This window comes from Serinus canaria, chromosome 14, assembly GCF_022539315.1.
Source record: "Serinus canaria isolate serCan28SL12 chromosome 14, serCan2020, whole genome shotgun sequence".
Lineage (NCBI taxonomy): Eukaryota > Metazoa > Chordata > Aves > Passeriformes > Fringillidae > Serinus > Serinus canaria.
In genome coordinates this window covers 10,658,780-10,686,478 of record NC_066328.1, presented here as the reverse complement: position 1 = coordinate 10,686,478, position 27,699 = coordinate 10,658,780, and the positions used below count along the sequence as shown (strand labels likewise).

Below are 27,699 nucleotides of genomic sequence, written 5' to 3'. Positions count from 1 at the left end.
ATGAATCACACCGTAACTCACTTTTATAATCCTTTCAAATCTTCTTGGCTTCTAAAAGTATTTGAGTTTAAGAGCATGCTTTGTAGTATTAATTTTATCTCACTGAGCTTCCTTTTGTATATAAATCTGTGCTGGGGTGGGGGAAATATTATTTATTAATTCCTTGGAAGTGGCTTTTATGCAATGTGTGCTGAAGAGTGAAGAGTGTATTTTATATTCAAATGTGGCAAACTACTCTTCTCTCTGAGTAAATATGCTCTGTATAAAAAGAACTGTGTAAGTGCTGCACACCATTAGTTGCCCAACTGCCCTCCTGTTGTGCTTGCCTTTTAGTTAAATTTTAGCTGCTATTCTTCAGAAGGGTCTTTACTGCCTTTCAGTTAAGCCCATGAAGAAGCTGCATTTGGTTGTGTTCATTTAATATAGTCAGAGACCACTAACAGTATCAGAGATAGGCAGTCAGTAATGTTATTTGAAATTCTTCAGTCATAGCTTTTGTTTTTAACACTAGATATTAAATATAATTGTAATATACAGCACACATTTGTACTTGAAATATTTTGCTTGTTTGTAGTTTAGGAATCTAGAGACAGAGAGAAGGAAGAAGTTGATGAGAATGCTGAGATAGGATTTGTAGTTCTTAAACTATAGGAAAATCTAGCTGAGTAATTTTTTGCATAGCTAGTGCTGCTATTTGAATGGGAAATTAAAAACTTTCAGTAAGGATTTAATATATCTGAAATTCTGGATTTTTGTTTACAGCACTGAGGTCAACTGTATTGTGGCCTGGGAGTTTTGGGGTTTTAAGCCAAATTTAAACCCCAGTTGGTCTCAGTAAGAACTTGGCACTTTTTGAGGCAGGTCAAGGTCTTGAAAAGTCAGATCTTTAGCCAGCCCTCTACATTTTATATCTGAGCTTGTCCCCTAAATATTTCAGTAATGCCTTCTTCAAAGCAAGAATGTGTGACTTGTTACTTTGAGTCATGCAACATGGGAAATACTGTTCAGTAACAATAGTGCATCAAAGACTGGTGTCAGAAGTTAATGAGAAGGGCAGTGTCAGTGATGGTGCAGGAATTGACTGGAATAAGACCAGAAAAGACAGGTGGCATGATGGATTTGATGTAAACACCAATGGCAAAACATAGATTAATCATCCCTTTTTCTTGCAAGCTTGGAAGTTGTGAGCCTGTGCCAGTTTTCTGTACTGCCTTTTCTGGTGCCATACCTGATGAGCTGTGGATAAGTCACTTCCTCTGTCAGTGGGACCAGCTGGTGATGCTGGGGATCTGCCACCCGTGCTGGTGCTCCCAGATGCTTCCTCCCCCCTCACTCCCATCCTAGCTCTGAGTGGAAAGTCTCACTGGAAATTTCCTGTAGGACAGAGGCCAGGTCCTGGCATCCCTGCTGGAGGAATGTTGGTTTGTGGGGTGTGCAGGGAGCTCAGCATTGCTCTGCTTCCTTTTGGGTAGCCTGCAGTGCTGCTGAGCTGAGCTGTCTGAAAAATCCTGGGCTTGTTGAGGGAGTGATGGCTGTGTCCACATCCCTCAGCATGGCACTGGAGCCACCAGGCTGTGGGGTTTGCCTACACAGAGGACATGGCAGCAGCCAGCTTGCCTCCTTACAGTGCAGTGCTCATGCCCTCTGGTTTCCTGTACCAGGGAACAGAATTTATGGTCCACCCCATCTCCAGCTCTCCCCTGCCTTTAGTGGAGACTGGGATGAGCCAGCCCCAAGGCTCTGGGGCAGTGAGTGTGCTGTGGCTGAGCTGTGCCAGGGGTGAGGAGGAGGGCTGGGTCTGAGCAGACAGCCCCTCTTCCTTTGACTGACAGATGTGGGTGATGCAAAGAGAATTTTGCTCCTTTTTGCTTTCCCTCGGATCCCAGGAAGCAGAGGGATAGAACACAAGGCTCTGGGAAAATACTGTAATTATGGGTAATCTGGTTTGTCTCTATCCTTTGGAAGTCAAATTCAGTGTATGAATTGACAATCTTGCAACTCTGACCTCCTTTCTTGAAGGCTTTCTGTACTTATCTCTACTCTCGTTACTCTCTCTTCGGGGATTCCCTCCCTGTTTTATTCTCTGTTCCACAAGCATGAAATTTGGAGGCTAACCTCCCTATTGGCCAGCTGGTGCTAGGCCAGCCACCATCTCTCATAGTCCTCTGGAGCCTACCTTGGATCCTCTTTGCTTGGAAAGAGTTCCATTGGTTATAAATCAATTGTATGGCAGAAATTCTGGAGTAGGGAGCATCTTTGTTGTTTGTGGTGATAGTAAGCTTGCAAAGCAGAGCAAGATGAAGAAACCAATCTAATATATCATTGTGTGACTTCTGAGAAGTTGTCTGTACTATAGACAGTGACATGTACAAACCAACTGAGAAAACAGCAGCTGTGATGTTGGAGAGCAAGCAGTGGAAGTTTTGCTTTCTCAGCCAGGAGTAGCTTCAAGGATATGCCTGCACTTTATATACATTGGTTGTCATGATGTGTAAGAAAGAGTTAAATGGGTGCAATGCCTGTACACACATTGTAGTTAATGCCATTCCCATTAAATCTGTAATTTTCCTCCAGCAGCGCAAACTGACCGTCACCCAAACACAGACAGGAACGGGCTGCTGATATCCATAAAAGAAGGGCAGATTTGCTATACCCATGAGTAAGAGATGCTTCACTGTCTCTTTCTGCCTTGCAGGAGGAATGCAAGCAGATCCTGGCCCGGCAGAAGTCCAGCTCCCAGTCGGATTCCCACGACGATGAGGTGTCCCCGCCGCCGCCCAACCCGGTGGTGAAGGCGCGGCGCCGGCGCGGCGGGGTCAGCGCGGAGGTGTACACGGAGGAGGATGCTGTGTCCTATGTCAGAAAGGTACCCTGGCACCACCTCTCTGCCTCTCAGATGTGCAAGGCAATCGAGTCACTCATGTTTTGTCCCTAATTTGGACTCATGGAGGATGGTGTCCTGCCCATCTTCACACTCAAGTTCTTTTTCTGTCTCCTTGACTGGGGATTTTCCCCAATAATGGGATTTCAGCATTCACTGCTCCTTCTGTTTTGAAATGTGCTGCTCATCTAACAGGGTCAGTAATTCTCAGCCATTTTCTTGATGGTCACTGGCTTCAGCATCTTCTGAGTTTGATCAGAACCTCTCATTATTGGAAGACAACTTTTCTATTGCTGTATTTCCTGTTTGTTTTGCTTTTTGTTTTTTGTTTCCAAAAGTCTCTGCCTCAAGTTTTCTTTAATCTGTGTCATTTATGTTTCCTGGACCACTCAGGCACTATTTCCCCTGTTGATTAGGTACCACTTAACCCACTGAATTTTGGAAATCTCTTGACCATACTTGGGTGATTTTGTGTGACCATTGTCTTTGAAGAAATGCCAATCCCAAATTAGGTAATTTCTTCACTAGGAGCTCTGTTTTGGGCTTCCCTCTTTGTAACTGCCTTTTTTTCACAAAAATATTTAGCTATGTTATATCTTTGATATCACTTAATAACTCTGCTTTTTTTTTTTTTTTGACACTGGCCTAATCTTTCAAAGATTATTGAAAGAGAGACATTACAATAGCATATGTCATGTTTGTTTAGGGAGCAAGGCTGAAAATGAATTTCATAAGGTTGACAGATGCTACTAATGTGCTTTTGTGCATGCCTGGAGTAGCTTTAACTCAAAAGAGCTTTTTCTTTATGGGAATGCATTTTGTCAGTCACTGTTTTTTGGCAGAATGCTTTTTGCCTTTGCAGTCAGATGTGCTTTTGTCATCTGCTTATGATACAAGTTCACTGGCTGCTCTGGGGATTTCTGTCCCAAAGAAAAAAAATAATTAGGAGAGCCATTCATCCTAAAAACAAGTGTGTAAGAGTATTCTTGTGGCAGTTAAATGATGTTTGCAAGTGTAGTTTGGCAATTTTAACAGCACTGTGGTCAAGCTATTAATGAATGCCCTGCACTGTTAAAAAACTTGTGTGATACTTCAGAAGCCACTTTAAAACACTTTTATTTCTGTGCATTTTGCAATATCCCCCTAAAAAACTTCCATGAAGAGATCCCATTTGTTTCTGCTTATTATGGGTTCCATCTGACTCTTCTGAAAATCAAAGGAAACATCCCTTCCCACCCCCCTGAGCAATTCTTTTATGTTTGTAATGGAACCTGAAGTAAACTTTGTTTTCTTCATTTCTCAACAGTGATGTCAGTGAGCCCTGACAGTAGCATGAGTAGGCAAGAACCAGAAGCAGCAATACAGAGCATATTCTGTGTGTTCTTTGACTAGCCCTGTGATGATTTTAATTTCCCAGGAACTGACTGATCTTAAATAATAATAATTTAGGGGATAGCTTCTTGAACAGCTACAGATGCTGGAAGGAGTACAGAACTAGCACTGGGAGGATTTGTGTCAGTGCTTTGCCTTCTGCCATAAGCAAAGGAATCCCATGTGAAACCCATGGATGTGTGATTTCTAGAACACAGAAATAAAAGGAGACACTGAAAGGACAAATTATGGAACAAATTTAAAAGAGTAAAAAGCAAGGCAAAGGTTGTGTTAGACTATTGCAAACAGATGGAATTTCAGATAGTAGTCAGGAAGAATGGCTGGCTTGAGTTCAGGTGTTGGATAGAAGCACATCTGGGTTATAAGCCAGTTTGAAGGATCCCTTGAAGGGGTGAGCTATAGCATGAGTAGTGCTGGAGGCAGTGAAATGAGTTATGTCCCTGGAGAGAAAATCAAAGGAGATTTAGCTCTGTGATTTGAGCAAGCACATGGCATGGCTTCATTCCGGGGAAGATCTCTGTGGAGGGTTAGTTCATCCTTGAACTAGAGAAAGCCATATTTGTCAACACATCTGACAACACAGTTAACAGCTAACAGAACAGGAATCTTGCTCTAAAGAGGGTTATCAGCTTGAAAAGAACATTCAGTGATTATTTGGAAGAGTGATGTAAGAAATGACTGAGTGATTCTTCCCAGCATTTGACTTTGGTCAGATGCCTGGTCACACCTAGAGAGCCTCTCCTGTGTTTTCTGTGTCCCTGCCCCACCAAACCCACCAAGCCTTGTGGCTTTCACTGCTGCAAATTTCCACTGAGAAAGGCTACTCAGTGCTATTTCATAATCAGACAGAAAGGCTGGAGCTGAGTGTCTTAGTGATCTGATTATTTACCCTTTTGTCTCATCAGCAGTAAGCTGAGCTGGTGTATTCCTAATAGAGCAAGGGTTCAGGTCTGCAATTCAATCCAGTGTTCCTCTGATAGGGTAAAAACCAAGAATAAGATACTGGCTGAATTTAACATTGAGAAATTTAAACTTTTAGATGATTAGATCAGATTTCACTCTGATACAAACATGCAGTTTGTGCATGTATACTTCTCTAGACTTAATTGGAGTAATCTGATTTCTGCAGTAGTCAATACAAGAGAGGTCTGAAACCAGTTTAACTTTAGATCTTCACAGTGCAACATTTCCCTGTGAAATAAATCTTGATAACTCTTGGTGGGAACTGGTTCTGCATCAGTTTTACCCTTTGAGACATCCTTCTTTTGGTTGGATGGGTATTCCTGCCTTTCCAGGATGAAGAAAGGAAAATACCTGCACATCAACACAGGTAGTAAGTTGCAACACACAGATAGACTATTTCTGTCATAGGAAAATGTGAGAGCTAAATGCCCCTTATCAGACCTTTACTGTGCAGTAATTGAGACTGACAAACAGATTTTGATTTTCAGATTGGAGTAAGGCTTATTTAACACTTCAAACTTCTGCTATGCTTGATTCTGCCTTGTTATAATTAAACTATTAAGGAAAATCACATTGTCAAAGACAATGGATGTCTTTGACAGGACATAATTTTGTTACAAATTTCTTGTGTCTCTCCTAATCTTGGAGTCTCTGACTGATAGGAGAAGATAGTGGGCAAATAGAGAGATACATTATCTGCTGATACCTTACCTAAATGGTGCTTAGCTTTCCAAAGTGGAAATACTCCTGAATTTCAACTTTCATTTTGAGCAAATTCATGCACAACAGGACTTTTGACATCTCTCCAGTTAACAGATAAAGACCTCTTCATTCTCAAATGGAAATTCTGCTTGTTTGCATGAAGCCAAGGCACAGGATTTGACTCAAGTGGGCCTACCAGGAGCTTGGTTCCTTATACCACAGGCAGTACTGAAAAATATGATGTATTCAACACATTTTTACCTTTTTCCTAAAGAAATGTTGCTATTTCCACTGTTTTAAAAGTAGGTTGCTTCTGATATGGGTTGGAAAGAAGAGGAACATAAAATACATTTTCCTCAGTCCAAGATATTTGAAAGGAGACTACACAGCTGCCAATACCTCCTAATTATAGTATTTTATGGATATCCTTCTCCCCAGTCATCCCTGATCTTATATTGCCTTCCTGAGTGTCATTTTGAGAACAAAAATTCTTGTCCTCACACTATCAAAACTGTAATTTATCACTTTCTTAGTGGCTTTATATTATAGCCTGAAATCAAATCACATCCATTTTCTTGAGTAGATTTCATGGTTTGTGAGTGAATACAACCAGGCATGTAATTACCTCTCATTCTTTTCTCTGCAGGTTATTCCAAAGGACTATAAAACTATGACTGCTCTGGCCAAGGCCATCTCCAAGAACGTGCTCTTTGCTCATCTTGATGACAATGAACGAAGGTATGAGGGGCTTTATCACTCAAGGGACAAGAAATTAGATTAAATTTCATCTCAGGGTCCAGAACTGCTCTCACTGATGCATTTGAGTCACACCCTCCCACATGCTCATGGTATGATGACAGAGGGGAAAACCACAAGGTAAAAAAGGACAAGGACAGGTTAGAGTGTATTCAGATATATTTAATGTTTTCAGAACAGATGGGCCTGATAAACTTTATTCTAGATTACTTAATTAGCTAAACCAATCTCAGAAGCATTTGTCATTACTTCTGAAACTCAGGCAAGACAGGTCAAGTGCTGAATGAGTGGGAAAGAAAAAGCATAATGTCTGTAAAGAGATAAAAGGGAATGACAGGTAAATTGTTTTGTTCTTGGAAAAACTGGAGCAAACAAATTATGTATAAGCACCTTAAGGAGACCAAGGAGTTCAGTAACAGCCAGTGTGACTTTTAAAGACTTGAAAATGTCTTTCCAGAACAGATAGCAAGCTGTACAGCTGGGGGAGGCACAAAGGAGGCCAAACAGCTCAACTTCCAGTAATGATTTTGACATTATTGTTTATGTTTGGTTTATAAAAAAACCCAGGGAAGTGTTTCTTTAGTGAAGCCAGTGTGGAGTCTGTGCAAAACTGATGGAATTATGCCAAACAGCAGGTCCATCACTCCAGTGGAAAGGTGTATTGAAGGGGTTGTTCTGCTTTTCACCATTATTGTCATTAGTGGCCTCAGTCGGACAGGTGATGAGTGTTGAATTTTTAGCTGACATGAAGATGGGAAGGGCTGCTAAAACACTGGGAGACAAGGGTGGCATTCAGGATGATGCTGACAGGTTGAAGGAAGGTTCTAGTAAAAGCAGGGTGGATTGACACTGAGCCAAGTGCAGAGAAGGATTCCTTAGGCAGGAAAAGCACCTTTATGACCATAAGACAGTTCTGGTAGTTCCTTGAAAAACCATGTGGAACTTATTGTGCCTCATGGTCTGAATAACAGTCACTAAAGCTTTTTTTTTTAATACTAATGTTTTTCTGGGGTAACTAAACAGAACATGCAAGATGTCCCAGTGTTGGAAAGATTTCAGCTGGAACACAGTGTCCAGTCTGGGCACTGCAGTTGGAGGAAATTCATGGAGGAGTGGTGGGAATGATCCAGACCTAGAAAACATCACTTCTGAGGGGAGAATGGGATTGCTTGGCCTGCAGAATGAAAGCTGGGGCAGAGGGATGCAATAATAGCTTATAATTGCATGTGAATAATGCTATATGAGTGATAAACTGCTCTGTGGGCCAGAGGGTAGAGAAAAACAATTTTAAAGTGCAGTGGGGGAGAGTCAAGCCAGATCCAAGAGGAAGTCTCTGATTGCTTGGCTGGGTTGTGGAGCCTCCACCATTTGAGGCCATCAGGACAGGAATGACAAGATCAGCCCTGGCTGGCAGCAGATGAGGCTCACTGAGGCCAGGAACTCCTCACCAACCCCACTTTTCTGTGCTTCCATGTCTAGAAAAGACAAAAAACTTTCTCTACACTGGTGGTTTCAGTTCTGGCAGAGCACCAGCAGCACAGTCCCTCAGTGGGGCTACTCAAATGCTTGCAGTCAAAGCACAGTGCAGGAGTGCAAATTTTGCTCCCTCTTGCAGATGTTGACACAGTTTAATTACTTTGCAGTCTTAATGGCATCATGTTAATATGCAGATTTCTGGAGTAGTTAGAAGAGGGTGAAGTTTGCACATTTCTTCTAGCTTTTTCACCCACAGAGGAGAATCCTTGTACAGAACTGCTGTACACCCTGATTATGCTGTCAGCATGCTGATGTGACAGGCACTGAAAGGAGAGGTTTTAGGGCTGGAAAAAAGGACATTTCAGTAATTTGCTATCAAAATAGGGTGAGACACAAAATCTGAAGGACAAGTGCTTTTTCTTACACTGTGCTGGTTGCACATCATGATCATGGTCTCTCCTGTCTGTTCCCTGGGTCCCATTTTCCTCTGTCCTGTGATGGATATGTGGTAGGAGTGGGAGGAGACCTGCACAGGCTCCCTGGTGTGTGCTGCAGGTGCATTGTGGACTCTTTGCTTTTGCAAAATGAGGCTTGGCCAGGTGTATTCTGCCTCTGCTGTCAAAAGGTTCAGGAGCTCCTGGGTTGTGCACTGGAGCATGGTCAGGTACAGACCATTTCCCTGCTCAGGGATGTGTCCAGAGGCCTCATCTGAGCTCCTGATGAGCACAGCAGGCTATAGCTGACATCAGGAAAAGGAAAAAGAGCTCACAGAAGGATGCATATTCTGCTCTGCAGACAAGACTGAAATGAAGCAATAAACTGACATCCTGCTCCTGCCCTTGTCTGGTTGCATTTGTCAAGTGTGAGAAGTCAGCAAGTCAGAGCATACCATTGCCATCACTTCCAGTCTGCATCTTCTTAAAGTAAACATGTAGTTCAGTGAAGTAAGGGATGAATAACTTCATTTGGGCTCTTGCAATGGTGGAAAGCTGGGTAAGGTTTTTTTGTTTCCTGTGCTGCAATGGTGGTGTTTGTTGGCTTGTGTTTGTGCTTTCTGCACTGAATATATTATCATTGTTTTATCTAATTTCATGTTTGATCAAAATGTAGGAGGTGTTCAGATGGGGGAAGGATGGACAATTTCTCATTTACAATGGATGACTCTTGCATTTTTTCTTTCTTCAAAAGGATATTTGTGTTAGCCTGCTCTGACTTGTGTTGCACTTGCTGCTTGGCAGCTGTGAAACTTAAACCCTTATTTATAAAGGCAGAGTGTAGCATACAATCTCTGTGTCAGATATTCCATATGAAGGCTTGGTTGCATGGGAAATCATGCTGAAGTTAAGGTAAACAAGTATCTTTTTACACTGGTGTTGGAAATACTTTTCTTCAAGTCTTATTTTAGATCCCATCTTTCCCCGTGCCATGCTTCAAACAGGGCTGCCATCTCTGCCCTACACACACACAGAGTCTCTGGTGTAAAATTATACTGAAAAGTGCAATGAAAGGGAAATGTAACTGCAACAGTACCAAAGGCAGCAGAGCTAGTTACCAGCAACTTTTGCCAAGTTGTTCCAGAGCTGCTAACATTGCAGAGAGCAGTCAGCTCTGTGCAGTGATGTAGCAGCCCACTGTTTTCTCAGGGAGCTTGGTTAAACTCTGCAGTGAGGTCCTGGTTCTCTCAAAGCCAGGGGCAAAATGCCCACTACCTGAAGTGGGAATGGGGTTTTAGCTGTGAGGAGCTGCTGTTCTTATTTGAGGTGTATGGTTTGTCTTTAAGGGAATTTCCTTGCTGATCTTCTCCCCTCTGGTTCTAAGGCGATCTCAGGATTCAGACCCGCTCTGAAGGTGATTTAGGGTTTGCACCACCTTCCCCCCTTCTTTTGGCCAGTGCTGCCTGGGAGTTTTGCAGATGGGTGAGGCTGGTGAGGCCAGTGCTGTGCCACTGCTCTGCTGCTCTGCCTCTGCAGCCACTGCAGGATTCCTGTCTATGCACAGATAGAATTACACCCATAACTTGGCAGCGCTCTGTTTCCTCTCCCACTCCTGGATATCCAAAAGATTAACATCCTCTAAGGCCTCCTAGTTGTGAAACGCTGTATAAAGTCAAAACTGGTGACAAGGGGCCAGCCTGAGTGACCTTCTTCTGACCTCTTGTGATTAATCTCTTCTAACCCAGCAGTGGAGCTGTGAAGATTTTTCGTTGTTCATCACGTAATGCTGGAATACAATCACACCCACTTGGCTCTGCCGTGATGTTGAATAGTAAAGGGGAATCAAGAGGAAGAAATTACTCATTTTTCTGCTGTGGTTAAAAATAAAAAGTCACTTTTCATCATTTCATTGACAGGATGTTGTGTCTCTACTGGACAGGGGCAGCCACTGAGAGGGGGCAGTGGGGAAGGTCAGAGGTGAGCTGCTGGGGGAATGGAGGCTGGACCCAAGGCTGATGATTGCCAAGGAGGAGAAGGAAATAGAACTGAAATAACCAGTAGGGGAGAGAGCAGGGCTGAGAGCAGCAGGAGTGTCACTCCAGCTTCCAGGATGTCACCAGTGCCAGTCTGCTCTGCTGAGCCTTGAGCCACATCTGTTAGCCCTGTGCAGAAGCTCAGTGGCCTCCTGAGCACATAAAGAAGTGGAAAGGTTAAATGTTCACCACGTCTGTGTGTAAATGCTATGTCAAACTTGTTCATCAAGGAGTAAAGAGAGTGGATCAATGTTTAGCTAATGTAATTTTTGGAAGCATTTGTTATTAATGTGCAGGCAGCTGTAAGGCTTGCAACAGCTTTCAGAATATTTTGGTGTATTTTATTATTTGCATTATTAATAAATTGGTTTCTTTGAACAGCATAATGGTGTGAAGCAGCTTTGAAAGCAAGAGGCACAAAATGGTATTTAATGCTTTTACTAAAATATTGAGCTCTTTTGAAGACACAAAAAATGTACCAAGAAATGAACTTGAAGACTTTCTATTCATTTCAGTGTTGTATTTATTTATTACAGTGTTGTATTTACTCTTGTGTGTTCCCTGCATGGCAGAGGTGGGAGGATAGAGAGCATTTTTTAATACCTGTGCTTGTTGGGACCAAGATGTAAAGATGAATGTTGGCACTTTGCAGACCAGGTTCCTCAGCCTATTTACCATTTTTGTTGTTCTCACCTCTCCCCAGCTGCTCCATGTCTTGCTTGTTCCTTTAAATTTTTCACAGCAATGGGATATTTTTGAGTCTTATTTAGGATGTGACCACTGTGGTTCCTTTCCTGCAAAAGTTCTGCTTTGGCCATGAATCTTCACCATGTATTTCTGCTCTTGGTCACCCCTCCCTTAATATTCTTAGCAGTTGTGTCTTTACTTTCAATATATCTACTTTATCAGACTATTTCTTGAATTTGTAATCATTTTACATCCTAAAGTTTTTTCAAGTGTTTGCAGCTCCTTTGCAGCAAGGTATTGTCTTCAAATTCAGAAAACACACTTTTCATCTGGGCCACTAATGACTTGGGGTTTCTTTCAATACAGGCATAAATTACCATGAGAAAAGTGGCTTTCCATAGCTAACAAGTGAATTTTAGTTGTTCTACTGTTGATCTCATATTGAAATCTTCTTGAAACTTCTGGTGATTAGTGAATTTCAAGGACATTATTATTGCCATCAGCTTTATTCACTTCTGCATAATACCATGTTTTAGTAAAGCACTGGCTGCAGGCCAGCTGGAAAGCCTCATGCATGTGGAGGAAACCTAAGACTGCACCATTCAGGAGCAAGAAATTTTAGAAACAGGATGCCACAGCCATGACATATTCATTACACATCCTGTGTTTGCCTTGCATTTGTAACTTAAGTCTTTTGTCAAGAAACAAACACAGATTTAGCTTCTGCCTGTGCCTCATATGTGCCTACAGTGTGCAGAACAGTGCAAGAAAAATTCCACCTTAGGTAGAAAACTCAGGGTTTGCTTCCACCATTGATTTAAGCTGAATTCTGAGCTGGTACCAAAGGATGAAGTAACAGTGAGTGCCAGACCTTGGTTGCATGTTCCTGCTGCTCTCATGGCCAGGTGAGCCAGAGCAGCTCTCTGAAAGGTGATCCTGCCCTGCAGGGTTGTTTTCAGCCAGAGCAGGTCCTTCCTGTCACCCTGTGCCTGGCTGCCAGAATGCTTTGGCAAGGGGAAGGATGGAGTGGGCAGGGCAGGATCTCCCCTTATGGCAGCAGCAGGGGCCCAAATCAAACTAAGTGCTGGCAAAACTGCACCTTAATTTCCATTCTAGTCGCTGGACAGGGCTAAGGATGGAAATAGATGTGTGTATTAAGCTTTGCCAAGAATTCCTCAAGATCTGGAGCTAAACCACTGGGAAGATGAGGGATGAAAAGAAAGAATAAGAGATGAGAGAGGAATCGCACAGCGAGGCATGGCTGTGGGGGCTGAAGGGCTTTGCTGATCCCTAACATGGTTTCCTTGAGTTACTTTAGGACTTTTTTGGTGACCAGAGTTGGATGGGATCCTTCACCCTCCTTTTTGGGGGAAGCAGAAGAGAGAGGAGATGATCCCAGTGTTGTGCAGATGCATCCCATGAGGGTTTGTGAAGGTGTGAATGCCCCACCTGTGCTGGAACTTCAGGAGATTGCCAGCAGACAGTGGTGGCTTGGGGACAGAGGAAATGTGAATATATATTCAAGATACATTATGCATGTGTAACAGGTCTGGTACTGAAGAAACTGGTGCAAACCTCCTCAGTGGGTGGGAGATTTTTTCCTGATCATCAGTGGTATTGGATGATTGGCCTGTCCTATGAATTCTAGTTGTAAACTACCAAAGAGAGGAAACTCAGATTTACCAGGGCACACTTAACAAAGCTTTTCTTCTTTGGATAACACCAAGCTATTTTCCAGGTAAACTGCCTTGCAATCCAGCTTTCCTCTGTGCCTTTTGTGCCTTGTTTATGGCCTTGATTCCTCGTGGTGTTTGAAAGTGTGCTGTTTAACTGTGAGTTGTTCCATTGGCTGGCTGTGGATGTCAAAGGAACTATTCATGTGTTTAAATGGAAGCACACTCAGTCTTGCTGAATTGGAGCTTGCCAGTGAGGAATACTACTTAAACTAGAAAAAATTACAGATTTTGGAGACAAGAATCATCTGGCAGCAGAGATGGAAATGAAACCAGGTAGAGTTGCCCAGCAGTCTGGAAAATAAATGATCCAATTCTCCATTGAAGGATTAGCTGTGAATTTAGCACTGACTTTATTTTCCAGTACATCCATCTCATTTGTCCAAGAATTATTGTCTTTAATTACCATTGTGGTGCCTGCAGGCAGCTTAGTTATGCAAAGTTGTGCTCTCAGCAGTCACCCAGAGATTGTATCTGCTTTGGTACCAATCCCCTTACAACAGCCTGACAGCATCAGCAGAATGTACTTTTTGTGATGTCAGGATTTGGCCTGGTAGGTAAGCTACTCTCTTAAACAAAGCTAAAAGCACACACATTGGGTATTTATGGATATTTTTATCTCCAGAAACAAATACTGTCAGTTTGTAGCTTTTTAGGGGTTGTGATTCACCCTCAGTGTTTTGTTAGACAGTTTATATTCTTCATCACAAATACTGGCGGCGCCATGCCTAATGGGGGTTATTTTTAATTCTGCATAAAGCACTGGTTTACATATGGGCAGCATGTCACCCATTCTGAAAAAGAGAGTTAAAGCAGAGAAGTTATTTACATAAATCCTTTTTAGATCTAGAAAAAATAGCCTGAGGCAAATAGCATTCATGCATGCTCGTGAAACAATCTTGAGTCTAAACTTATCTCTCTATATATAAAACAGAAAAATTATGACTACTGCTGAATTTAACAGGGCTTGTAAAATTTTTCTACCACTGCAGTATACATGACTGTGCCTTCGTGTGCTTCTTTACACAACAATTAGCTGGCAGTGGCTCTGCAAATACATTACTCAATGCTAAGGCTTTCCAGAATTGAACACAAAGGTTAAATAAAAGAACGTCCACTCTTCTCAGCAAGTCTTTGTCTTCTGCATCAGAGCAGCTGGAAGCAGTAATTTGTCTTTGTTCAGGGGGTTTATTTCAACTAAAGCTCTTTAAAATGCTGCTTCCTTTCTTTCACCCCCCCAGGAGGGTTGCAGGTAACCCATCACCAGTTTCTCCTGCTCTCCTGACTCTTCCTGAGGTCACTGATTCTGCAGCCTTGCAGGGCTCTGAAAGCCTGGTGCCTTCAAGTGGGGTGTGACTGCTCCTGGAGGATCAACGCTGTGATTCAGTTGCTTTGTTATGCATTTAGAGGAGGATCTTTAAAGAGCTTAAAGGAACTGGATATTCCCACTGATTGATATATAGTGGGAAGTGAATGTTTAACTCCTGTAAGGTTCTCTTCAAAATCCCCACCTTACATTCTGAATGGTTAGACCTGTGTGTTTCCATGATGAGGTGACATCTGTTTAGTAACAACGTGTTTGGAAAGGCAGGAACTGCCCTTCAAACAAAAAAAAAATTCTATAATACTGTGAGATTTAGTAGTGGGATTTTTCTCCTGTAGAGAAGGAGAGAATTCAACTCCACGACCAGATGAAATTTCTCTGTCATTCCGGTGCACTTAATGGGAATACCAAGTGTAACTTATTTGACTGTTAGGCTGCTAACTCTCTTTTAAAGAAAAAAAAAAAAAAACCCTGACAAACCCAAACAATGATTTAGTTCTTGTCTTACAAGTTCCTTACTAAAGACTTTGACCTGAAGTACATCTCGTCTTGTGAGGTAACAGCTGGTCTATCATTGTCCCAGGAAAAAAGTAACAGTTGCTGAGATTTTGAGAAACAAAGATGGTCTTTGAATCCACTGGAACAGCTGTAAGAGACTGACACACCATGCACTGTCAGCTGCTAAATTCAGATATTCAGACTGCCCGAAATGGGATACTTTAACCCTTGGGCACCAGCAGATTCCTTTTCTCTCTTTTTGCTTTCTTTCTTTCTTTTTTTTTTTTTTTTAAAGCAGAAAAAGAAATTGGGTTTTCAATTTGCTTTTTGTTTTCAGAAACTAAAAACCAAAACAAAACCCCTCAAATTATCACTTTCTTTATAGGGAGGTTGTCTTTTTTGTATTTATTCAAGTTCTGGTTTATAAATCATCCAAAGACATGCTTGTTGACAGCTGAAATTTGCATTAGAAAAGTATAATGTGCTTCTCTGTGTGGTGCATTAAAATGAAAATATAATAGTGCATATCCAAAAAACTGCATCAGATGCTATTTTAAGGCACTCAGCATCTTCCCAGTTTTGTATGTGGAGACTGTGTTTAGTTAATTGAAGCAGAATGAAGGTGAATTTATCATGTGTGGGAGGGAAAGGTAAGTGATAGCAACAACCTCTTCAAAAGACACATGTTAGATCCACGTGAGATCCAAAAGCTGGTGGCTGGAGTTGGGCACATTCAGACTGGAAAAGTTTAGTTTCTCTTTTTAGAGCAATCAGGGAACTGATCCATAATTTAAATTAGCTTGGGATGTGGCAGATTTTTCCATTGCTTGAAACCTTCAGATCAAACTTGGCTCTCTGCTCTTGCTGGTCCTCCCAGTATGTTCTGAAGTGCTCCAGAATATTGTGAGGGTTTGGTTTTGTCTTTTGGTGTTTTATTTTCAAAGATGGCAAAATGTGATGACATGAAAATTTATTTCACTCAAAGAGGAGTCAGCAGCCATCTCTGGCTAACAAAACCCTTGTATGACATCGGCCCTCCTGAAAGCCAAGCTCTTACAGCTTGGAGCCCAGCTGGTTTTGGGATGTCTGAGACAGGCTCTTGCTAGGCTATTGTTCCAGCTCAGCTCCAGAGGATGGGCTTTATTTAGGAGCCTCTGAGGTTCTGTAGCTGGTGTTAGATGGTGGCAGGGAAGCTGTGCACAGCACGGCTCCTCTGGCTGCTGATGGAGAGGGTGAAGCACCCAGTGAGAGGTACCCAGAGCCCCTCTGCTGAGGAGCTCTTCAGCACTGAACACTCTGTTTTCTTGACCAAACAGCCATACTGGCTCAAGCTTCTTCCTAAGCCATTTTCTTCAGTATTTCCCAGCTTGGCTTCTTCCAAAAACTCTTCCTGATCACATCTAACCTATTGCCATGTGTCCTACACCATCTGAATAACTGAAAGATTGGCAATTATCATCGCTGTTTGCAGGATCAGGCTTAGTTTATTCTGTTTATGGATATAACCATGTGAAAAAAAGTAGATTTGTACCATGACCCCAGAGGATTTGAAATTTTGAAACTTTGCCCATGGGAGTGAATGTCCTAGAATAAAGTGTGAGACACAAATTGAATAATTTTCCAGATGTGATAATTGAGGTAAGCAGAATAAACTGCTCAGTCTAGAGCTTTAATTCTAATCAATAGGACAACACTTGGTAGTCTGTTACATATTTACAGTTACTACAAGGTCCACATAAAGGCTAGACCTCCTGACATCCCTCTGCATTTGCAATGAAAGACCAAGTCTGCTGTCATTAAGCCAAATTCCAGCTCTGTTTTCCACATCTCTGTATTTTTCATGTCTGATAGTCTGAGAGATCTATTTGTCATGAAAGTCAGGGAGAAATAAGAGAAACAAACCAGCAGGTTTACATATACTCTGAATTTAATTTCATCTTATATTATTCATTGTTGAAAAGCTTTTTAAGGAAGCTTTGCTGCTACCTTTGGATTGCTTGCTCTTCTTTTCCCTTACAGAGGCACATCATTATTGTATGAGGTGAATGGGAATTACTTTTCAGTATCCAGAAATAGACTTTGGCCTCTTGACATCCTAATAATTCCCAGAACAGCCAACTGAACCTTCACCATGATAGACTGGATTTGCTATATTAAAATATTGTAGCAGTGCCCTGATTTCAAGTCCTGACAGTTTAATCACTGCAGCTGACCCATGTTCCTCTCAGAGCTGCTTTCTGCAATGTGGTTACAACATCCACGCAGATTTTCCTTTGCTTTTAGAAACCTGGTTTAAAATAGGGAACTTGTTTCATCCAAGTTTACCTACTGTTCTTTAATGCTATGAAATGTGTCATATTTCTTCTCTTATTTGTTAAATCCTCTGCTTTGACTGGAGCTTATTTCCAAGAATATTAAATTATTGTTCTATTATTAGAGCAGAAGGTTTGATTCCTTGACAGGTTGACAAGAGCTCTGGAACACTTTGCAGGAGCAGCCCTTCCTAATCAAAACTGTCCTCAGCAGCATCAGTCAGTTTACCCTGGTACCAAAATATAGCTGAAATGAAGCTGCTCAGTTGTTCCAGCAGGGTGTTGTGGAATCTGGGACTTAATGCTCTCTTTTTCACAGTCACCCCACCCTCTTCACTGACAGTCACACTCAGAGCAGCAGCTACAACACTCAGCAGGGCCTGATCCCCTGCACACACTCCTGACTGAGCTGCTCAGACACTCCAACATCTGTCAGGTTCCTTGGCCATCATATACCACATTAACACAGGCTCATGGCCATCTGTCTCCTACCATTTCCCACTAATAAGTATTTAGAATAAGCATCTAGACTACAAAGACAATAAACCTACTAATTTGGTGCACCTTGGAATCCTCCTTGTCCTGCAGGGTTATTTTTCTCAGCCTTCTGGGTGCTTTCATTTACTCTGCTCTTGGCTCCTTGACTTCCTTCCTCTTCTGGTTTAGGATTTTAACCAAGCACTCAAGATCACTTTAACATGCTCAATTTGTCTCTTTTTAATTACCTTAGCTATGTCTCATTGTGACAGAAGATTTAGATTTCTTTTGCAGCAATTTGCTGTGAAAACAGTTACCTTACAAATTCAGTTATTGTGTCTGTGAACTATGTGCTTTGAGAATAGGTTCATTTTCAAAGGATGCTTTCATGGAAAATAAGGTGAAATTATGTGGGAACAATGGAGATTCTGCAAACAATTCTCATAGGTAGCTCCTTTCTTCCTTCCAAGGCTTAGTGTTAAAATCAGGTTTGAACACCAGAGATATAAGAAAAAAAAAGAAAATACAGAGTGATGTATCCAGACTCCAGAACCATGTTCTGAAAGCCCACGGGTGAGCTGATGAACAACAATTCATGTGAAGGTTACACGGAGCTTATTTCTGAAAGGTTTCTCCACATTTCTTGTTTATCTGTTTTATTTGTTTGGTTGCTTTGTCCCAGTGTCGTAGTGACACCCTCTGGCAATGGCAGGATAATTCCATTGCCATTAGGGAGCTCTTCAGCAGCAATCCTGAGCAACCTCATGGGAAAGGCATTGGTGTTCCCTGTCCTGCCTTCCCTCAGAGCTGCTCTGGCTCAAGATGGAAATTCCCAGATGTGAAGTTAAAGTTAGCATTGTACATGATGGCTAATTGATAGAAAATTCAAGTACCATGCAATAAACAGTGTTGGACATTTTGTCCTGGTGAGTTGGACTTTTCTTCTGGTGAGCAGCTTGACAAGTTTCCCTTTGTACTTAAATTAATTTGTTTACATCAACTCCAGAGCACACTCTTCTCTTCTGGAGCACAGGCTCTGAGCCAAGCCTTACCCCTGCTCTGGCTGCTGTGTGGCTCTCACCAGAGCTGAGGAGACTCACTGATCCCTTCTGCTGGGAAATAACACACATTTTTAAAGATGGAAAGGCTACTGGGAGTTGTCTACTCGCTGTTAATTTTTCACATTGCATTGGTAATGCTTTTATTTGTGCTGTCTTAAATGATGGGTCACAAAATGCAAATTTTTTGCAGCTGACATTTTTTCAGGCAGTAAAAAGAAAAACCAGGGAGCTTTCGAGGCAGTTGGAGCAGCAAAGTGGGGTGGAGGAGACTTGGAGAAAGGCACTAAGATGCCTAAGTGCTGTTAAAATCAAGGTGTTGGAAAATACTTAATGTTTTTTGTCATGTCTAGGTCTGTGTTTCATTTTGATCAGCAACCTTGTGCATGCCTGCAGAGCAAGCTGGTAACACAGAATTATGAGTTGGGGCAAAACTGGCTGGGCCAGATCCCTCTCTGGGCCTCTCAGCAACCTGAGTGAGCCCAGATACAGAAGTTTGTGCTGCTGGGCTCCAGCAAAGTTAAAGAGTTATTAGGGAGACCCCCATGGATAAACGAGGAGTGGAGGTGCTGGGATGAAAACCTTTGATTGCTCTGTCCCACAGGGACTTGTATTGACCTGCTTGGAACGAGCCCTCTCCAGTCCCATGGCAGCATCTGAGCTGTCCTGGGTGGGCTCTGGGGACTCTGGGCTGGGACCCAGGGATGTCTCAGCACCGGGATGAAATGGGAAGGTCTGGCTCAGCCTCTGAGAGCAGCCGTGGTTGTCTCTGCCACCTGGGGTCACTGTGATCAAGGTTATTAAAAACGAGAGGCATGAAGTAACAAAGAAAATAGCAGCAGTAAAAAACATGCTTCCCAACCCTAACCCCTGGAGGCTAAAATTGAGATTACCACCAGTGTACAAATTAGCTGAAATTTTTATTGTGTGTGAGCAAACGAAGCCCTGTACTGCAGTGTGTAAACAACTCCAGCAGGTCAGGGAGTTGTATACAGCAAACAAGAAAAGTGTTGCCTCTTGTACACTTTTCTCACTGCACTTTGTCTCTTCTACCTGTTGGCTCCTACAGTGTGTTACCACTGACTTCGAAGGTCCTTGGAGCTGTGTGGTTTTGTGGCTGAGAAATCTTCTGTGGTCTTGATGCTGATCTGGTTTAATCCCTGAACTGCTTCAAAATCTCGGTGGATGTTCCTGTTATTTACACATGTGAGATTATAGGGGAGTCTGAGAGATATTTTAAATCTGCACCTATCTTACAGAATTTCTCAAGTGTGCTATTAATGAAAGCTTTGTCTCAGCTAACCCCCCATGATATATTATGTCCCAGCAGTACTTCTTAAAAGCACTTTGGCTGAATTTTCAAGCTAGCTAGGCTTAAAGTTGTCAAAATATGTATTTATGTTAAAACTCCCCCAAATGCTGTGGGGATGTAAATCTTTCTGTGGAGGTGCTGCCCTGTGAGAGAGGAAGGGCTGTTTGTGCCCTGGCACAAAGGGAAAACCCAGATGATGCAAATTCAGCTTCCAAGGCCATCTCTTGTCAGGGCAGCGCTGCAGTGTGGGAGCTGCTCAAAGCTGGGCATCCCTGCTGCTCTCTGAGCTGTCTCTGACACAGCTGCAGAATTGCTGCCTTGTGCTCTGAAAGTCCAAGCTAAACCTAGAAACCCTTTTTACACTCTCTTCTGTTCACAAATCCTTTTATAAAGGCCTGTAGAGAACAGAATCCCACTGCTGTACCTGCAGTGGGTGCCCACCACTGGAGCTGAGGGAGTTAATGCACATCTGTGGACTGCACCTTTTAGCTAAATATTGCTGGAACTTCTAGATAATGGGGTTGTACAAGACATTGCATGGAATTCAATCTGTTCTTTAGTAGGAAAAATTGGTAAATCGTTTTTTTAACCTTTTTTTTTTGTCCTTATTAAGTGAAAAGTGTATCATAGAATCAAAGAATGGTTTAGGTGGGAAGGGGCCTTAAATATAATTTTGTTCCAACCCCCCTGACATGGGCAGGGACACCTTCCTCTATCCCAAGTTGCTCCAAGCTCCATCCAACCTGGCCCTGGACACTTCCAGGGATGGGACAGCCACAGCTCCTCTGGGAAACTTGTGCCAGTGCCTCAAAACCCTCATAGAAAAGAATTCCTGTATAATTTCCTTATAATGTGGGTAATTTTCTTAATGCTTTTGTTGACATGTCTGTGCATTTGATTAGATAGGAAGTACTTCAGTGACAGGTATAGCTGAAGGAGAGCAGGGTGGAAAACAGCAGAGGGTTCATAGCAGTGTTCCTTCACAGCTCTTTGCAAGTGGAAAACATCCATTCCTTGCAGTACTGGAGGGTTGTACAGTCAGAACTGCCTTAATCCTGTGCCTTTTCAAATGAACTTTTCATCACTGGCACCACCTCTAAATAAAACTGCTCAGCATCTTTTGTAGTTGCACGATATTCAAAGCATCTCTCAGAACCACATTTTAGTGCTATTATAATCAGTGTTCTTTGGAGTAATTAATTATGGATCCCATCACGAGGTCAGAATCAGAACATTATGTTTGCATCCCTTATAGTGAGATAGCTCCTCGTACAGGCTATCATGCTGCTGTACACATAATTAGTGCTATATGAAGAATATAAATTAACATGTTAGTTTGGATGGGAATGTTGATGAGGTTGGAAAGGCGTCATTAATACGCTCCATAGTGCAAAATAATACTTCTGATTTTAGCTTCCTTTGCTTTTCCTTTCAACGAGTTCAGCTAAAAATACTGCACAGCTGCTTTCCCTTTACACATGTGGAAATGTGTGGAATGTGAAGCAAGGAAGAGAATTGCAGCCCTTTGGGTGAGGAAACACGAGGTTCAGTGCTGAGGCACCAGGCTGTGAGCAGAGAGGGCTCAGGGCACCACTGTGGCTGCAGGGGTGGAGGGGCTGCTCCTCCTGGGACAGCACCACTGTGGGAATCACAGCAGGGCTGGCTCTCTCCTGGCTGGTTGGGGTCCAGATAAATTCTGATGGCTGGTGCAGATGCCACTGCACTTCTTCTCTGAGACCTGAGTGGTTTCAGGCACTGCAGAACCCGAGCAGTGCCTCAGATGGCCGTGGTCAGTGCACAGTTAATGCTGCTCTTGGGCCAGATAGAAGATTTAGGCAGAGGCAGAAGATCCTCATGGATGTAAATCAATACTTATCAATGACATCTGACTGTGTCAGCTCTCAGGGCAGTGGAGAATCCTGCTGTAGGATCTGATCTGCAGCTTGATAGAAACTCTGTGCAGCAGAGAAGCAGAAAGGATGAATGGCAGCAAAAAGCAAGCCATGGAAAGCTTTGTGAAGTATATTTATTTTAATATTAGCTGGCTCTTAAAAGGTGCTCTTTGCCTGTTGTGCTCTGGGCTTTTTGTTAAGAAGGATAAGTAACCATTATCTATGTTGAACACTTTTTGGATGTCCTTTGCTATTGTGGCTGATGACTAAAATTACAAAGTGAGTATCTGATCCCAAAGGTTGATCTCTGCAAACAAACTTTTATAAACTGGAGGAGCTCCGTGGACGTCAGTGGGAGCTGCCTCAGGAAGGAGGATTAATCAGTATTAAACTGGTGGCCAAAATAAAGGAGCTGTCGACAGGGAGCAAAGCAACAGAAAATATTGGTAGGAGAGAATTAAATTGTGCTATTAGATGGCTCTTTTGTGCAGCTAAATCAGAAAATTGCTAATTAGTTTTTACAAATTCTGGGACTTGTTTAAACTTGGCTGCCTTTCACAGTTACTAGAAGTTTCACATAAAGTCAAATAGATTTCTAATGTGATTGAATTAATATTTTCCCATTACTGGAGTCTTCTTTTTTCTTTCCTTATTTTTATTGATTTAAAATGCAGGAGTATAATATTGCATCAATGCAACCTTGCATAGATTGCAGGCATATGACTTAAACCCCAGAAATTTTCCTAACACTTATTTTTGAAAATTTCCATCTTTCCTTCTAGTTTTCTTGGTGTTTTTTTATGCATTGCTCCCAGATTCAGCCTCTTGGTAGTGACCCAGCTTTCCAGTCACAGAGGCATGAAAAATCAACATAATTAGAGATCATATATTAAAGCAACTTTATAACAGTTTTCTTTTCTGAAATGCAAATGAGAGATAAGAGAAGACTCACCCGTGTTTGCTCTGTGTGTTGCTTGAAAAAAAATCCATCCACTGCACTTGGAGACGTGGTGCTGGTAGGATATTGCAGTTATTTTTATTGAAAACTCAGGGTTTAACTCAGACAACCCTCTTGGTTCCTGACTCACAATGCTGGTTATAATTTCTGGTGAACTTTTATTCTCTCCCTACCTCTATTGCCATGGAGTTCACAGTGATGCCACTTTGCCTTTTTCTCTTAAATCCATTGGGTTTACATTCTGGTAATTTTCCACTTTTCTTCTCCTCCCGGCCCTCAGCGCATTGCCTCACAGTTCTCTTCCACTTTGCAATTTCTGATTTATTTCTGGCATCTGTTCAATTCCAGAAAAAAAAAAATTCTAGCCCGTGAGTCTTGAAAGGAAATATAAATTCCATTTTTATCAACATTCGTCAATTAAAATCCAATACTGCAAAGCCTGTTTATAAATAACTTGACTATTCCAAATTTATGTTGATAATACCTCACACCATTCATGCCATCTATATAACACTTTCATATGGCAGATGAGGAGAGGTGTTTCTGTGAGACTATATAAATTTACAAGTACAGAAATAAAATCCATTGACTACACCCCAGTGTCACACTTGCTGTGTGTGCAGTGTTCACACTCACACACTTGTGCATCTAAGTTGCTTTGAAAGATAAACTTGTATGTGATTATCTGGTAAGATATAAAACTGAAGCTGAAATCTGATCTCTTGAGTTTTTGTTGAGGGCCAGATTCTGGAAAATGATTTGAGTTCTGATTCAGGCAAAATCCCCTGAATGTGTTTTTCTGGCAATATTTTTGAGAACAGCTGATCTTTTCACATTTTTTCCATTTGGGTTAGAAATCTTAAGAGAGTAACCAAGATGCCACTGAAATACTGATGTTTGCTCACTGGGAGGAAAGTGCAGCCCATACACATGGAGCCATAATTCTGGCATTTTTCTCTGGTGTGTTTCAAAGCTCTAGATGATAGATAATGACATTAAGGAGAGTGAGCTGAAGTTAATTGCAAAGCATTGCTTATTAGGTTTGAAAGAGATATAATCACAGGGCATTCTAATTCCTTAAGACACTGATTAATATAACAGCTACAGAGAAAAAACTGGCAGGGAATACGTTTCTAGGGAGTTTGCAGGATTGCTGGTTTATGCATTTTCTTTTACAGCCTACACAGTTGGAGATAATTCAGAATCTTACTGTTTAAGAGTAAGCCAAGTATCTAAAATCTTGTGACCATATTTAGGGATGGATGAAATGTTTTTGTTAAAATAGCTCACACTCCCTCACACATGCCCGTATTTCTGTCCGGCCTTCAGGCCGGTGAAAGGAAGAAACAGGAGACCTCAGAGACTTCCTTTGCCTTTCTTGTGATCCCTCAGCTGGGTGTTAATGATCTCACACTGCTCATTCCAGTACCCAAACATCTGCCTTCCCTCTGGGCTTGCTTGAATCACCCGGTGCCTTTACCAGTTGCTGTGTTCATCTGCAGCTCTGTTTTGGTTTAATCATCCCATTAGCCGAAGCTGAAGAAACACTTTGTGCCAAGTGGAACTGCTTTGTTCTGCATTTCAGCACAGCTGGGCTGTGCCACCTTGGCTGTGCCACCTGGCCAGGGAGGAAGAGTAGGGGGAAAATTCAGAAGTAATGGAGATGATGGCATTGTTTGGGGATGACATGTTTTTCTCTTGCTGTCCCACTGGTACTGATCTTTTCCAATCATCCCCTGTCTATCCAGCATGTTTGTCTGGATAAAGGCTGTCTGTATCTCTGGTGGGAATGTGCAAAATATGGAGAGGACTAGAGCAGAGTAAAAATAACATTTATTAGCAGAGAGATTAAAGGCTGAAGAAGGATGTTTGGGGGAACAGCAAGAAAGGCAGGCCCAGGCTACATCTTTAACAATGAAATTCTTGCAGCAGACTCAGACAATCTGTTCCCAGAATGTACCAGGACACAGAGCATTACCCATGGCTGTGCCAAGAGCCTGAACTCCACACAGCTCCTGAGAGCCCCTAATTCTGCTCAGCACATGCACTGAGACAGATCCTCCAGCTCTAACTGGAGTTAGAGGATGCTTGAAGAACTCCAAAAGAAGGCAGATGGAGGCTGCACAGGAGGTGGTTTCTGAAAGCCACCAGTGGCAGGGTTGGGAGATTGTTTTTGGAGAAGGAGAGGTCTCATTGCTGACCCCGTCACCTCCCGTGTGAGCCAGGGCAGAGCCTGGTGCCAGCCCAGCAGGCGTGCTCAGCAGATGGCCAAGGCTCTGCTTTCTATCCACTGATACCAAAGGCTGTTCAGAAAGGCAAGATGTTATTGTTTGCAGTGTTTGGCACTGCCTCTCGTCTTTAAAGAGTCGAGAGGAACGAGTCTGATGAGGTTCCCAGCTATTTTGTCTGGGTTACAAGAATAGGCTGTCAGGAATCAGTGTGGTTTCTCTGACAGACATCCTGCACTTGTTTTACTCTTCGTTGTCCTGCTAGGAAACATCTTTCTGCTTGTCCTTGGAAATGCAATCTGAAAGGGCTCTCTTGAGTCGCTGGGTTCAGCCATCTGATAACTGTATAAAAACCCAGTCATATGATCCCTCCTGTAACCCAAATGAAGATGTTTCTGTTTTCTCCTGTTTGTTGGGCTACAGTTGTTGGAAAGCTGCTGCACATTACTTCTCCCGTGGCAAGAGAGCATCTCACTTCCAGCCTCAATGTTTATATGTGTTGATTTTTCATGGCCTCATTGTCCATCAGTTAAAGTAACTCCTTTTCAACTCTGTTGTTCAGCCTAACCCTTGCCTATCATCCCTATGCACTTATAAATTAAAATCATATCTGTTCTTTACTTATTTCACTGCAGTAAATGATTGGTTCTCTTTTCTTCTTTTATAGAAGAGAGACTCTTCATTACCCTTATCACCCCAGAATACCTTTTTCTGCATCTTTTTTGAATCAAATGCATCTTGTTTCTTTGTTTCTTTTGCACGTGGCTGATGAGAATTGTGCCCAGTATTGAAGTGAGATAATTTGCAGAAGTGCTTTTTACAGTGGCATTAACCCTTCTTTGCTCACTTGAAAGTGACCCAGTTTGAACTGATGTGGGGTGGCTTTGCCTTCTTCCCAGCCAGGGGTAAAAAGTGTAGCTTGCAGTTACCCAGTGGTTGAATGAATTCAGATTAAAGTAGAAATTGTTGCTGTAACTCCAACATGCATGGCCTTTCATGTTAGATTACTGAATTTCATCCCAACTTTATTACTTCAGTCATCAAAAGCATCCTCTGTGCAATCCATCTGAGCACAGCATCTCCACCTGTCAGGGCTGGGCCTTGAAATATCCTTAATAAAATGACCTCTGGGTTTGTTCTTTCACTTCCAATATCAACTGTTGTTAATCTACCTTAAATTATTGCCTTAAACACATTATGGTTCTTCTTCTTAATCAACTTCCCCATTTTAACCAGCAGCTTGCCTCTTAGCGCTGAACCAGCTTGCTTAAAGAATTGATTGATTTATTTTCTGTAGAATATCAGTTATCAAATGAAGGCAGGAAGCAGATATTCCAGTGTGCCTCGTTTTCCAATTACCTCTCTGACTTTCATTATTCCTGACTTAAAAATTTGTTTTCAAACCTTGCATGGTTGAGGTTGGACTGATGGTGAGTCTGCAGCTGCCCAGGTTACCTTGAGATGCCATCAATGTGCAGACATCAGAGCTGATGAGCAAAGTGCCTTTTAATGCAGTCTTTTCTGAGCTGATTAAAAAAAGGTCAGACATTTGTGCTGCACTCCTGATGTCACGTCAGGAAAACTATACCTTCCTGAGCCTTTCACAACGAGAATTTCAGATGTGGGAATGTCTGACAAATTTAGTTTTCAACTGCATGAAAATTAACAGCTAGGCTGTCTTCCCCTCAAAGTCCCAGTGGAATACACAGTATTTTTTAGAATTCCCTATTTCTAATTAAAACAAATGAAACTGAAAGTGGTTTATGCTTTTCCATTTTTTCCCCCAGCTGGTCACTGAGTCACTACTTCTCTTAAAAATCTCTTCCAAAACTTTCCTGGTTATTTCCTCATAATTTTGCATGCTGTGAAATAATTACCATATAAAGTGTTTTGGCATGTAAATGAGTTCACCATATAAAATATATATAGTATTGCATTAAGAATTCATTGTTGGATCTTCTCAGTAGCTTTTAGAACTCAATTTTTAAGGGAATTTTTTGGCACCACTTCAAAGGGAGAGTGACTTTAAATGTAAATATTCTGAATATTGTAATTGTTATAACCAGTCACTGAAAGCCCCTTTTAGAGCATCCTCAGAGGGATAAATAGTTTGCAAGAAACAAAATCTCCCTGTTCTGGACACAGATTCTTCTCAAAGGAGACAGCAGTCCTTTTGCTGAACATTTCAAGGTTGTGCTGAACTAATTGGGCCTATTTTGGCATCGTATTTTTCCTGAACAGGACTGTTCTGAAATTATCAGTTCTTCTAAAAACCCATAAATGTGAATTTTTGGCTTCTAATTTTAAAAATCTTGGCTATAAGTTTTATATAGTGATTCTGTCTGTCGAGAGACCGCTTAGCCTGAGATCTCATCTGGATTTAGGAGACAGAGTACAAAGACATTTTGTCTTTTTCTTGTCAGTTTATTATTTTTCATGTTCCACTTTTGCTATAGTTGAAAATGGCTTTTCCTTTCTTTGCAAGCTAACAAATAAATCCTTCTTAAGAGTGCAGCCGTTCTGCCATTCCTTGAATTACTAAGAACATTAATAAAATTCAGTGAAATACAAAGTGTTCACATT

The 27,699-nt window shown here is 41.9% G+C and overlaps 1 protein-coding gene across 2 annotated transcripts in view; it reads left to right on the top strand.

Annotated features, from left to right (window-relative positions):
• Positions 1-27,699, top strand: part of PRKAR1B (protein kinase cAMP-dependent type I regulatory subunit beta) — a 91,765-nt gene that overhangs the window by 7,902 nt on the left and 56,164 nt on the right. For both annotated transcript variants that reach the window (XM_050980141.1, XM_050980140.1), the window contains exons 3-4: positions 2,696-2,866; positions 6,585-6,676. In XM_050980141.1, coding sequence (XP_050836098.1) covers positions 2,696-2,866; positions 6,585-6,676 — 263 coding nt within the window. The remainder of the gene's footprint in view (positions 1-2,695; positions 2,867-6,584; positions 6,677-27,699) is intronic.